The following is a 14,899-nucleotide window of genomic DNA, read 5'->3' on the forward strand; positions in this document are numbered from 1 at the left end:
GCGCATGTGTTCAGTTAGGAGGCCAAAAAGTTACTTTTAAGACTTCAGTATACTAATATAGCAATATTGAAAAATACTCCATTTGGCATCTTCTTCCAAGATCCCAGTACTTCCTCTCAGTACAAATTTCTCAGGCATTTTCTTGTTTGTGATGGACTTCTGTTAGCCCTGTGGGGAATGACATTTCCCCTGCAATCTACTTTGTTTCATTAAGTGTCCTTTCAAAGCCCTTTATCTGTACTGCTGTGACCTCCTGCACATGCTCAGACCCCAACTAATTTGTATGTTGAGGGTCTTCATTAATTTGCTTACTTTTTTATCATCTATAGGGCACCAGTTACAATTTTGGGAAGGTGGAGAAAGACTAGCTGGCAACTGTGTCCATCACCTCAGTTCACATTTTTCTGTAGAGGAGTGTTTTACCTTTTTCAAACCTTGCTCTTCTCAAGCTTGTTCTCCCCAGTGCAAATGCTAAGGAGGTTTCAGGATAATATGCAACCTCAAAATATTTGGCCAGCTACTAGACAGTATAACTATATAGACATGTTTATGGGACTGGAAGAACAGACATTTGTGTAAGCAGGTGACTTAGCAACTCAAATGAGGAGGCTGAGCTATGGTAAGCAAAAGGTTTTGATGAGGAACAGCAGCAGTTTGTAAGCTTTTTGTGGTGAAACAAGTGCTACCACAAATATATCCCATTCCCTCGCAATCACTAAAAATGATTCTCATGATTGCCAGCTTCACTATGCACACAGCTCCTTGTTTTACTGGCACACAAAGATGTACTGCCACTACCAGTATTCACAGTTCCCAGCACAGATAATGGCCGTATTGTAGCCAATGTCAAGTATGTGAATATAAAATTTCAGCAATATGTTCTCTTCCAAGGTTTTATAATTTCCTTTTCAACTTTCTCAGCCACTTCCTGCTGATTAAAGTTTGTAGACTTTTGCTAAAGTAAAAGTGAATTATTTTTTTTTCCTGCAGTTTTCATTCCTGATCATATCCTTAGGTGAGTTCTACTTGGCCAAATTCATATTTCTTAAATAAACTAATTTCTTGAATATACCATAACATGCCATTTTTTCAGCCACATTTTGGCTGAAAAGTACCTCAATACACCCTATAGTTATGGATCTCCTTGGTAAATAAAACATGAAAGCAGGACATCTTGTGGCATTAGTGTTAGTTCTTTTGCCCCTCTATCTAAAGCACTTCAAATACTGCATGTCCAAATTTTGGTCTAGTGTTCTTAACACAAACTGACAACTTTATGCATTTCCCATCGGTGGTGGGTTGACCTCAGTCAGCAGCTAAGCCCCTACCCAGCCACTCGCTCACTCCCCACCTCCAAATCTCCCCTCTGCCATTTCAAACCAGTCTAAGCAGGACTTAGAGAGGGAGAGTCTTCTTATTTCTCATTATGATGTTGAGATAATATTTGTATTACACGGGAACAGCTTTTATTGGCCTTGGCCCAAAATGTCCCTCTATAGCAGGGAGTAAAGTGAGCAGACTACCAGACTATGATTATGGTTTCAGTAGTCATTCCTCTCAAACAAGCAGCAATTAAATTTCAATCTGAAAATTTTGATTATTGATATTTTTCTTTCACTTTTTTCTTGAATTTTAGATTAATATAGCACTTTACAAACAATGTTTTTTGGGGGAGTGGGGATGCAAATTTGCCAGTAACGTGTCAGCTTTATACTAATTAAGAAGGGATATTTTAATATTACATTTAAGACTACTAAATTAATAAAATAATTGTTCCATCTTTTCTCACTGTCAAGTTCTCAGTCTCTACTACTACAGAACAAAAAAAATCCATTTTCTCCTGATTAATAATTGCACAGAATGATAAATCCTGTGGTATCAGATGCTATGTGTGGCCATAAGACAGAAAAATATAAATACTTAATTGAATCTCATAACAAAACCCTTAGTTAACCTTGTAAGGAAGGTGTTTGGATATCACAAACACAGGTCAACATAAATAAGTAAAACTACAATATCTGGGAAAGTAAAAAGAAGACAACAGATACAAACAGACCAATTTTCTTCTCACTTTCACAGCTCTCTGACTGAAAGGTTGTTTTCTTGCAGTGGACACAGTGTTTGTAACATTACATCCTCTGAAAATTTAAGAATAAACAACACTGAATAATACCATATGTTTTAAATGGTCTCAGCCAAGTTGCTGAAGTAATACCTTACTGAGATGACTGAAGTACCAGAAAGAAAACAATCCCATTTTTAACTGCAAATCATTTTAACAGAGAAGCACTTGATTTAAAAAACTAAAAAAAAAAAAAATAAATTAAAAAAATCAGCTTGGGCCTGGACTGTGCATGCCATCTAATTTCTTCTTGTGTGTGTGTGTTTTCTGAAAAAACAGTAATAGTGATATTAAATTAACTCAATTAAAAAAATCCCAAATTGAAACAGCAAAGGTTTTGATGATACTTCACAAGCAAACATACAAAATTCAGATACTTTCTCTTTCTGCTTTCTCCTCTGCTTGGACCCTTACAAATATTTAATTCACTGCCGGTGGCATTGAAGCAAGTTTCTGCTGGTGGCAGCTTTTGCCCTAGTCCACTTGAAGTGGATTCAAGGTTGAAGGGACAAGCTAATAGAAGAGAAGACTAGGAAAGGCTGCCAGTCAGAGATAATTGCAAGCTACAAGCAAGCATCAGGAGTCAGAAGAGCCAAAGAATGAGGCCCCTCACTACAGGGGTGAAGACAGCACAAGGGAGATGCTAGCTCCTGATCTATAGAGGCAACATGTCACAGTTACGTGACATTATCCACTGAGCTGTGACTGGTGGTCCTCTTTTGCAAAATTTAGTTTAAATCCTAGGCTTTGTTGGGGGAATTTAGCTGCTCTTTTTGTGTTATGGTTCGCTTCTTCCTAATGGCACGGGATAGGATGCTGTTGTGGGATCATCTTCTAGTGAGGTAGCTATTTTGCTCATACCCTTTTCATCTGTAAGATAAATCTTACCTTAAATTACTTGTATTACATAGCAAAAGTAATTATGTATAATTTTTCATTTGTTTTTAATATTTACCATAGCAAGGTAAGTTTTTTTACTGTAATCACTTGTGTCATCATCTCTGTTTGGCCTTCATTTGAGCAGAAAATGTCATTCTTTGCTTGTTAATTACATTCACCCAAACAGTTCTCAGAAACTGTTTTTGGTTTTAATAAAACACATCAAAGTTAAAAAGCCTTTCTAGAGGAGTGAATAGGAATTGGGGTGTGGGGGGGGAATTCTGCAAGCTCTATTTATACAGAATATTTCAAAATAGGCACCAAGAGATTTCTACTCAGTGAACAAAAATCTGTTTTCAGTTAGCAACAGTTTTACCATTATAATTATGACAGTCCTTAGATGAGGTCATGGGCTCATTTTAAATACCCCTGTGAGCAAAGCCAAGGTCTACTGCTCGGTGCTGCTTTCCCTGTGCCCACGCAGGCTTTACCAACCTCAAAGATGCCACAGCAGCAGCCACAGCTAACTTGCAGGACCTGAATTCACATCCTCAAAGTCATAACTCACATAGTGAGGGATGATCAGAAGATGTTCACCCCAGGAACCATGGAAGCGTGGGACTTCATCCCACACAAGAGGCCAGGTCTCAGAAAATTCAAATTCTCCTTTTGAAATTGCTGCTAGTGCTTTTCCTCACAGAAAAGAATGGTTTGGTCTCGAGCACAAAGTGCTGGGATAGATTTTCGGTGAAGACTGTGATGGGAGGCCATTCCCACAGCAGAAATGGCCAATGGTCTGCCTGCATGCAATATCCAGGGCTTTGACAAAGGACATTAAAATCAAAATCAGAGAATTACAGTATTATCTTTTGGTTCACACTTTCACTATTATGACGCTCAGTCACAGCAAATGAAGTGACAGAAACCTCAGCAAAGAAACACACAGTCCATCCATAGTGAAGTAGGATATTAAACATGCAGCACTTAACTTTCACTATCAATACAACATGTTTAAAGATTTTTATACTTGCCGATGTATACATTTAAACTCCAGGAATAAGGTAAAAACCCAACTGATTATCTTCATGTCATAATATATTCAGGAACCTTCACTTATTTTGTTCACAGGTGAACCATGGAGGTAATAACTTCAAGACAGCAGACCTGTAGGCTCTGGGATTTCTAGCTCTATTCATTTGAGATAATGATTGAGGAGAATTTTGCTTTCCACCTCGTTGTTCTTATTCACTAGAGCAGCAGCTGAAAACCAGTTATGCCAGCTAGCTGGTGTCATAGCTCCCAACTTTGATCATTACCTTCTAGACAGATAGCCAAGAAGGCTCTAACAAAACTCTATCCTTGGCGTGAAGTTAACTTTAAGCCAGTATTGGTTTTTTTCTCCTAAAGCAGCCAATTGCTTATAAAAATATTAGAAGTATCTTTCACATTTGGATTAAGAATGAAAAGAACAAAGATTCCTTTTATAATCAAATTCAATTCACAATGAAAATGATTATTATAAGTTACATCCTTAAATATGATCTTAAATACAAAATTATTCACAGCAGAACTGACAAGCATCCACACTGGGATCAACTCTTTCCCTTGATATTATCTATTTGAATGTAAACATCAGCCTAACTAAAAAATCATGACTGTTCTGTTTGTATAACCGTCATTTCACAGAATTTTCTGTCATAAAGATTATTTGGATGGGCTTTTCTGGTTTTTAATAACATATTCATATGTCAGTAAAGCAACTGGCATTCTTTTTAATAAGCATTAAATAGGTGAGTTTTCACAGATCTGTAAACTGGAGATTCTAAATAAGTATGTTGCATCTTTATGACTGAGTGGTACTTACATGGTTTGGAAAGTCAGCCTTCAGTTCAGCAACACTTTTACACCAATATGCTGCTGTTTTCTCACTGATCAGTTCGATGTTTAGAAAAGAGCCTTGGCCTGGGCCGTACATAGGACCTGAAGTAATTCCACGCACAATCCTTGGAGAGACATTGGTCACAATATCCTGCAAAACAGTGAAACATTTCAGATTGGTTTTGCAAAGTGAAGCATATATCAATGATGTCTATGACATAATATAAACTTAAATGTATCAGGTGTTCTAAAAATCTACTGTTATTATGGGTGAAAATTACAATTATAGGCCAGTTCTCTACATTAGCAGATTCTCTAATTAGATTCTCTACATCAGAGGACAAAAATGTTGGCTGTGTGTGGGAAATGGTATGATAACTATCAAGAAAATGCCAATATGGGGCACCTATAAACTGCCATACAAACTATCATGCAAATAATGCCTTTGTGTTGGGTAGAGGGCATACAAGACTTTGTGTAAAAAACGGTGTAGGCCTCAGTCATCTGACAGCATACATGTGAACTCTCCTCCCCAAAGATGTTCAAAGTCCATGTTCTACACTAACAGGTGAAGTGCAAAGAGGTGCTGCCCCCCAGCCTTTCTGCTGAAAAGTCAGGGTCACGGGTCCAGTATATGAGTGTATCAAAATTCACAAATGAAATTATATGATTGAGAGATCAACATCAAAAACTAAAACCAAAACCAGTGAAAATTAACATCAATATTGTAAAGCACGACATTTCTGAAGGTCAACATGAGGTTAGCAAACAATTTTGAAACATACAGTAAACACACAAAATGTTGACTTGTTTAGTAGTCTTAATTAAGCTGCAATGTCACCATATCTCTATTAACAAAGAACTGTAAATTCTGACATTATTTAAAATTAAAGAGAAACATAGATGGCAAAATGTTCCTTTTGCCAATTTCCAATTAAAAATAATTTTGAGTAAAGGTCATTTATTTACAAATGTATCAGCATTATTTGTTTAAGTACCCCTCCTCACCATCTTGTCATTTTTAGTGAGATAACATGAACCTCCATTAGTATATAGCAATTAAGGTCAATTTACATATTTTAATTAAGAACCATCCCATATAAAACAATTAGGATAATAGGCATACTAACTGGATTTCATAACATTTGGACGTTTTTCCAACTAGATAGACAGGAAACCTTAATTAGCATTAATTAGCACTGATCTGCATATGTTTGATAAGGCATACCCTTGCCACAAAAGATTATTTATTCCTGAATCTGCCAAATGCTGCAGTTACAGAGGATAAAGGGACTTTTCTTCACATTGTATGTAAATTTGAGGTAATCTTCACTTGCTTATGAAGTTGAATTAATTATTATACAGTAAATATGCACTAATATTTTATACTGATAATTATATATCCATTTACATTTGTAGAAATCATACAAAGTGTCCTGGTTTCAGCTGGGATGGAGTTAATTGTCTTCCTAGTAGCTGGTACGGTGCTACATTTTTGAGCTAGGTATGACAAGAATGTTGATAACACACTGCTGTTTTCAGTTGTTGCTAAGTAATGTTTAGTCTAAAGTCAAGGATTTTTCAGGTTCTCGTGCCCAGCCAGCAAGAAAGCTGGAGGGGCAAAAGAAGTTGGCACAGGACACAGCCAGGGCAGCTGACCCAAAGTGGCCAACGGGGTATTCCATACCATGTGATGCCACATCTAGTATAGAAACTGGGGGGAGTGGGGGCGGGGGATCGCCGCTCAGGGACTAGCTGGGTGTCGATCGGTGGGTGGTGAGCAATTACACTGTGCATCATTTGTACACTCCAATCCTTTCATTATTACTGTTGTCATTTTATTAGTCTTATCATTATGAGTTTCTTCTTCTCTGTTCTATTAAACTGTTCTTATCTCAACCCACGAGTTTTACTCCTTTTCCCGATTTTCTCCCCCATCCCACTGGGTGGGGGGCAAGCGAGTGAGTGGCTGCGTGGTGCTTAGTTGCCAACTGGGGTTAAATCACAACACAAAGTAATCTCCCCAGTTTATCTATTTTCAAGCCTAATAAGTCTGGAACATGGACATCTCAATAATCCCTAATTTTTCTACTATAATATTTTCCCTTAACCACAAAAGCTTCACCTCCCTCTCGACAGTTAAGTTATATTTTCAGAAAAAAAAAATTCATAACATTTTCTGAATTTATGTAAACCCAGACCAAACAGCAAGGCACGCTCCCCTCACTCCCAAAACAAAGTACAAAAATTGCAGCTTATGCAGAAGAACCATTTACATCAGTTTGCTCCACATTATCCTCTTGAGCGTTTCACTCCTTTTAAATTGCCTCAGAGGAGGTTGTGCTTTGACTTCATCTCAGATAGCTGGTCATACACACAGGCCAATGCTATCACATCATCCTGCATGAAAAAACATGCAAAGTCAGTGACTTAAATGCTGGCTATCTGACCTTATTCCTGCAAGCACAGGGTGCACATGGTCATTTGCCAACAGACGTGAGTTACTTTAACCATGCTGCAAGTGACCGGGAGCTTCTTTTTCCCATGCTCCAAAGGAGTCAGCAGCTACGTAGCTACAGTAATATGGCACTAAGCCTGAGCTAACAGCCTGTCTGCTGTTAGGAATTATTTTGGGGGGGTTCAGTGCAAATTATGATAACATGCATGTGGTATGATTTCAATTTTGTGGCTGGCTTGTGTATGTCTGTATGCCAGACAATGCTTGGAGCCACTGATGGTACTGTTTATTATCTTACTATTTGCATGTTTTGTTGTTCTTCCAGTCTCTCTCATTTTACTACAGGTAAGAATTCAACGATCAAGATACTACAGCCTAGATTATACCTCTTGCAGGACACTCACAACTCCTCAGTCTGCTTTCATGCAAAAACACTCTGAAGTTTTTGTATCTGCTTTGGGTCTCCAGGCAATCTCTTCTATCTTCTAAGAACAGAGACACCTGTTTAGACCCTGTGACTGCTGCCGAATCCCCATGGCTTCAACTCACTCCTTCCCAGAGCTCATTCATAGCCAACATCTGAATGATAATTTATCTCTCCAGGATCCCATGAAGTCGAATCAGGTAATGTACAGACTTTCCAAACTGTCACAGAAGCAGTCACTCCACTTTAATGACCACAAGAGATAACACAGAGCCACGTGAAACAGTAAACACACGTACATCTCTCTGCCTACATTCCTCACTCTTGAATTTTCCCTGAGATTTTGTGAGACCCCTTTGGTGCTCAGGGACCTTCCCCTCCCGTCCCCCACCAGCAGACAGCAGCTCCTTCGAATGGTCGCTTCCACTGTTTCCCTACTGCCTCTGTGTCACAGGACACCCCACCCACCCCGCACTGTGTCTGTGCATCACTTTATCTTTCCTCATATCTTTTCCTGACCAAGCTGCTTCTGCTTTCAAAAATCCTTCCTGGCTTTGAAATCCAAATATTACCACTCAGCTGCCCAGAGAGATACGCTGTCCTTATTTAAGATCCCATTCCTCGATTGCCTCTCCTAGCTCAGAGTAAGCTAGATGGAGAAAGTCTGTAATGACTGACACACTGGCACCTCTCCTGTATCTTGTTAGCACATGACAGCCCCAGACACAAGGAGACTCACAGTTCATGGAAGCAAAATGGAATTTTTAATTTATGTGATGATTCAAGGAATCTGTCTATCTACATAGAGAATAAAATCACACAAGTGACAAAAAGGAAAATTGTCTCCTTGAGATGAGTGTGAAATACCTACACAGAACTTGCCTTACTATCACCTTCCTCTTCAGTCTCCTGCCATGTCTACAAAAGCTAAACAGGGAGAGAGTTAGGCAAAGGATCTATTGGCTGGGCTTAGCCAGCTTCATGTCCTTTGGTCTCAGGAGTGAATTTTACATGGTATTACAGGTTCTTTCACTAAGACGGGCAATTCTGGTGGCTGGCCAATTGTTACTGCTGTCTCCAAAACAGCAGGTAAGGTTGGAGCAGCTGAAATAGCCATAGTGCTCCAGCCCACAGAGTTTGTGAAAGATTATATTCTGTGTGTTAATTAAATACTGATTTTCTCTGTTTGTAGGAACTGTCCGGCCAAATGCTGGCACTCATCATTCCTTTTCTTTTCTGAAACCCCAGCGTTTCCTTTTATCCCAGATAATGCACACTACCCTTTTATTGTTAATACAAGTTGTTGTGTGCATAAAAATCCACAACAGAACTGGTACATGAAGCCTGAAAGAAAGCACTTCAAGGTTTGAACCTGAAAACTTTTTGATTCTAAAAAAAGCTGACTGCTACAGTGAGATGACCTGACTGATGAGTTGGTCTGGTCCCCACATACAGTTGAAAGTAGAGGAGTGGAAACAGGAACAGGAGAATGTCCCCAAACTCCAAAACGAATCAAGTATCCTACCTTCCCATGCGATGGAAGCAATAAACAGTCCTTGGGAAAAATAGCACAAAGCTTTCATGTACTCTGAAGACCAAGAATAGAAGACTTTTAATAAAGAACAACTAGGGGAGAACAAAGCTTGTATGTGACCACACTAAAAGACAAAGCTATGGAAAAAATAACTAAAAAAATCATTGGCAAAGGTAAACAGAATAGTCCACAGAAAATTCCTTTGTTTTGTGGGGAAATCTTGCAAATTAATGTAGACTTGGGGATTAGGGAAACTATATTCCATACTAGATCACAGCAAAACAACTTGGTTTGGAGGAGTTAATGCAAACGAAGAGAAACAGTGACAACAAATGGATTCAAGGGCCAACTGTGAATCATTAATATTTCAGTTACTGAATTTCTTCTTTTGCCTCAAAAGCTGATCCTTTTCCCCAGGAGAGCACAGCAGAAACAATAATATCAATCACTCAAATATATCTAGCTCAGGACATCACCTAAGAAAGTGGTGCCACACAGATAAAAGCAATAATCCTGCTGCTTTTGGATTCCCCTTTTCTGCTTACGAACATTTCTGATATTCTGGTAATTTGAGACTGAGTTAATTTACATTACACATATATTTCTGCTCCTGCTGATTAATTAATTAACACACTAAAAAAAAAAAAGACCTGAGGCATTGATCAGGTCCCATTTGCTCTAATAATCTCTGAACTCTGCAATCAGATCGTTGAATTCTAAACTACTTAAGTCTAATGGGCTGGGAGGTTTGAGACAACATGTTAAAGACAAAGCCCAAACATTCAGAAGTTTTTAGTCAGTTAAATTTAAATAAAGGTGCAAATAAATTAATCAGCCCATGTCTAACTGTTCACTCTAAAAGTTGCTTTGCTTCACACTGTCCACATTTGCAGTTAATAATTGCCACAGATTTTTGTATTGTAAAAACACAACCATGCTATTTAAGCTGAGAGACCCGTAAGTTTGGGCAGCAGGAACATTTTGAATTTTAAGGGACCCAAAGAGATGCCCAGCACAGTGTTAGATCATGCAATAAGCACATTCATTGTGTGTTTCTCCTAAACTAATCAGCAGAGAAATAATTCACATTGTGAATATTAACATTGTCATCTGTAGGCATGGAAGTTAATGACCCATGGAAATGAATCAAGCCATTCACCTCTCTCTCAGAGTTATTGTTTTAGGGGAATCAAGAAGACAGCTCTTCATTAACTGGGTTCACATTTTTATTTCATAATCATTTCTCCTAGAAACAAAAAAAAAAAGTTTGGAGAAAAATGTTGTGTAAAGAGGTCAGTTGCAGGAATATATAAAAACAGTCTCCCAAAAGGTATACCACAGCCTCATGCCTATTCAATTAATACAGTTATATTAGGCACATACAATAAAAAGAACCAAAAGGATAAATCTATACGATTTTTCATATCAAAGCTCTGATATTCTGTTTCTATTAATGTGCAGAGGTTGAAGCATTCTTTTTTGCTTATTTTTCCCAAAATATTACCGCTAATGGTATTTTAATGAACACTTGAAATAATAAAGTTGCTTAAGAGAACACATAGGCATTTATATGTGGGATATGGAAAGCAAATTCATTAATCATATCTTTAATTAATATATTAACCTGTTGTACAAGTATTCACTCCTGAAAGTACATGTGTTCTGCAAGGTAAATATCTGCAGCACAATTAAGGTTTTGAATAAGAGTTTTAGATTTTAAAAATACATTTAATCACACTATACCAAGTGTTAACATGTGTTTTCTTCATTCTGAGAGGCTTCTATGAGACACAGAGAACTTGCCTTGCAGCATTGGCCCCCAAAGTCAATGAAAGTCACTGCATTCTTCAAATTAAGCTTTTCTCGTCTTTAACTTATGAAAGCAGATAGGAGTTAGTGACCTTTGCCCGTTTCTTTTCATTAATATGAGAAAAAGGTTTAACCCAATGAGCAGATTACTACTTTTTACAAAGTTAATTTATTTGACCTTTCCTTTCTTTTAGGGAGGGAGGGCATTATACTTGCCAAGTGGAGCATGCATCTGTACATTGCTGGGGTTACTACTTACTAAATATCAATCACTGGCCTCTTTGTGAAGAAGAGATCTAAATAAATACCTTATTAAGGTATTTTTAGTCAGGTATCTCAAAACGGCATACTTAAAGTTAGTAGACAGTAAAGTGCAATGTAAAAAAAGCCCAAAGGTAAGTTTCTACTTTACTATATGCAACATACCATCTTCCTTACTTGAACAACAAAACACAGTAGCTGAAAAATGCAGGTATTTAAGCAAATTACGAAGTATTCTTTTCCCCCAGATTTTCAAAGATATATTGAAAAGGCTGTAAAGATTTCAAAATCCAGTATGTGTGAAATGTTTTTGGAGCTTATTTTCTAAATGCTTTAATCAAGCCCCCAACATCAACATTCAGTTTTCCCTACAGTTTCCGCTAATTACAGTAGAACTTGATGTACGCTTTCACCTATGCAAAAATATGGAGGAGGAGGAGAGGGAGACATCGCCCTTTTCTGCCTAATATCGTAGTAGTTAAAGCATTCTGGAAATCTGGCTCACTGCACACCCTCATAGATATGAACGGCATCACACACTTATGTCCTCATAATTCCCTGCCAACTCTCACTCAAGGTCTTATGATGATTTGCCTCTTCTGTGACACAGCTGTCTAGCCAGACTGTGTCTAGTACCACCCCTTCTGGAGTTTTAACCATCCACAAAAGGCAAGTGAAACCTGAAGCAACAATACCACCTTACACAGCACTGCTCCTGTATGTCCCTTCTGAGTTGTTCCTCACCTTCTCTCCTCCATCAGAGCCGAGACATGTGACATCTCTGAAGAGTTCCTCTTCTGACTTGCTCTTCTGAATTTCCTCAAGCTCAGAATTTTTTAAAGCTGAGCTTGTCAGGCTCCTTTTAACAGGAAGCTAAATCCACAGGAAAGACCTCTACAAACACAAAACCATTCCACCACGTACAACCATGCAGATTAACAATTTATTTCCATGATGACCTTATCTGCTAGAGTAGTATTTTTACAACATAGAGTGAGACTTACTGGCTCATGGAGCAAGGCAAGTAAATTTGCTTATGATTTCTGCCCAAGGAGGTTTGATGTAGCCTCTGGCACCTTCCAGTGCACAAACCACTGTTATGTTGCACACAACGCCTCCTGTTGAATTCACAACACTTGTATTTAGCTTTTTATTTTAGTGAGGGAATAGGCCAGACTTTGTTCTTCCCATATGAGTACAAAATCTCAGCAAAGTCACTTCCTCCCTCTCTCCTTCTCTTTCCCTCAGTGAATACAGGAGCATTTCTTAAAAACTGAAACCCCCTTGACAGAAAAACTTATCTCAGAACATCCCATCATGCAGAAACTGCTCTAATCTCTCCACCGCCAGATATGAGAAATTTAGTACCATAAAGACACCTCCTTTTTTTCCTTACTTTTGTGAATGAAGTCTAGACCTAGACCTCTCTTTCCTCTTCATTGCTTTCCTTCTCTTGAAAACAGATAGCATATAATGATAAAATGATGTAAAATAATTATTTTTCAAGTCCTCTCACCAATATAAGAACTGAACTTAAAAATCTGTTATTTCCTCAGCCTTCCAGCATTGTTCAGATTGGTGATTTAAAGCATAAGTGTTCTGATCTCTCCACCAGTACAGATCAGATCTTGAAAAAGATCCTTGCTGCTACTTATAAATTACACTTCTTCAGCTTTTATGAACAAGATCGAGTATGCTATAGAGGGGAAAAGGATACTTTAAAAAATATTCTTATCTGTCTTTTGACGGCTGTTTGTCCTGTGTTTGCAAAGATGAAAGCAACCCAAATCTGTACGTATCTTAGATCCCAAAAGTCTGGAGTACAAAGAGTGCTTGTAAATCTTCCTTAATATTCTACTCTATTTCTAGACTGAATAAGCTGCATTATGCAAACTATTTTTAAAAAACAGACCATTACCTCATAAATGTTTTTACAACATTAAATTATCCCATTTGTGTTTATTAAACCAATTTAACACTACAGCTCCAGCAAGCAAGCTAGCTTTCCAAATCAGTACGTTAGCACAGAAGACTGCAGCCCCATAAGGGGGAAAGCAATGCATCAGGATTTTGGAGAAAAACTGCTGAAGCACTCATATTGTGTGAAAGACAAATGACAAGTTAGAGGTTTAGTTACCATGTATTTAATGTTTTTCTATAGCCTCTCATTAGTGCTTTAAGATTTAACCATGAGAATGCATGAGATACTTCAAAATTTACAGACATTGAACTTAATTTCTACCTAAGCTTTTATCATTGCTGCTTGCTCAGCACACCACCTTTCTTACTAATGCAATTTTCAGACAGTAGGCCACCACTACCGATAACTTATGATTCAGATAGCAAAATCCCAAACTCTTTAGATAATCTTACTAGATTAGAGTATAAAAAAACCCCTCAACTGTTTATTCTCTTTACATTAGAATAATCTTGGGACAATCCCATCCCCATTGCAAGTCAAGTAAAAACGGTCTGCTGCTCCTCTTAAAACAAGAGCTGTCCCCCAATCTTTGTTAATTCATACATGATGGTTTGAGTAGAAGTCCTAATTTTATAAACTAAAGCTCCCTAAAGTAATAAATCAGGAGATTAAATACAAGACAAAACCAATACAAATTATGAGTGAAAATACAAAAAAATGGAAGAGTAATTATAGTGTTTATGCCAAATGTGCAATTACATATTTTCTACTTGAGTTATATATTTTACAAGAAAATGAAGTTTTGATCTTTGTTTACAATTACATTTGCTTGAGTCGTTTTTTTAAAAAAAACTTTTCATAATACAAAGCCATAATGCTTTAAAATTAAAACAACATTTAATATTTTTTCTTATTTTTTGACATATTTGCTTGTTTTCTAGACATTAGAATGTAAAGACATTTGTACTGTAATTACAAAAGATCATTTTTAAAATGTATTACGTCCTACAGCGCTTTGCCTTGACAAACAATTACTAGATATCACATTCAACAGAATATAAAAAGCAATCTTTATCACAAGGTTAAAATTAGTCTTTGAACAAAAGATGCTTTCAAAGCAAATCCAAATTCTCATCAGCTTTATATCAGTTTCTCTGGGAGAGACAGGGAAGCGAGAGAGAGAGAGAAGAGAAAAGAAAAAAAAACTGAAGGACATTTGAAAAATTTCTTGCTAATGTTCAGTGTGAGCACACATTTATCAGTTTTCTGATAAAGGTGTAAGCAGTAGGACATGATTAAATTTCTGCTGTCAAACTGCATTGTGGTCAAAAACTATACCCATAGAAGAAGAGAGAAGTAGACTTACAGTTCTTGAGAGAAAGTTGTATCTGTATTCAGACATTCACTTTTGGATCTGTTTTTTCAGTGTATGATTCTTAGATTTCAGTGTTTTAATATAGTAAACTACCTAATCAATGAATGGTTGCTTTAGCTGGCTGATGAGAGAAATGTTCAGTAATTGTCTCAAAACATTAATTCATTTTCAGTGAGAGGCCACAAGAACAGAAATCACGTTTAAACATCCCAGACTTCTATGAGAGAGAAATCTGAAG

The 14,899-nt window shown here is 37.4% G+C and overlaps 1 protein-coding gene across 2 annotated transcripts in view; it reads right to left on the reverse strand.

Moving 5' to 3' along the window:
- Nucleotides 1–14,899, reverse strand: part of DPYD (dihydropyrimidine dehydrogenase) — a 365,931-nt gene that overhangs the window by 137,959 nt on the left and 213,073 nt on the right. For both annotated transcript variants that reach the window (XR_011325793.1, XM_069789317.1), the window contains exon 14: nucleotides 4,866–5,030. Coding sequence is in view for 1 of the 2 variants with exons in the window: in XM_069789317.1 (XP_069645418.1) it covers nucleotides 4,866–5,030 (165 nt within the window). In the remaining variant the exon portion in view is untranslated. The remainder of the gene's footprint in view (nucleotides 1–4,865; nucleotides 5,031–14,899) is intronic.

This window comes from Haliaeetus albicilla, chromosome 8 (genome assembly GCF_947461875.1).
Source record: "Haliaeetus albicilla chromosome 8, bHalAlb1.1, whole genome shotgun sequence".
NCBI classification, from domain to species: Eukaryota; Metazoa; Chordata; class Aves; order Accipitriformes; family Accipitridae; genus Haliaeetus; species Haliaeetus albicilla.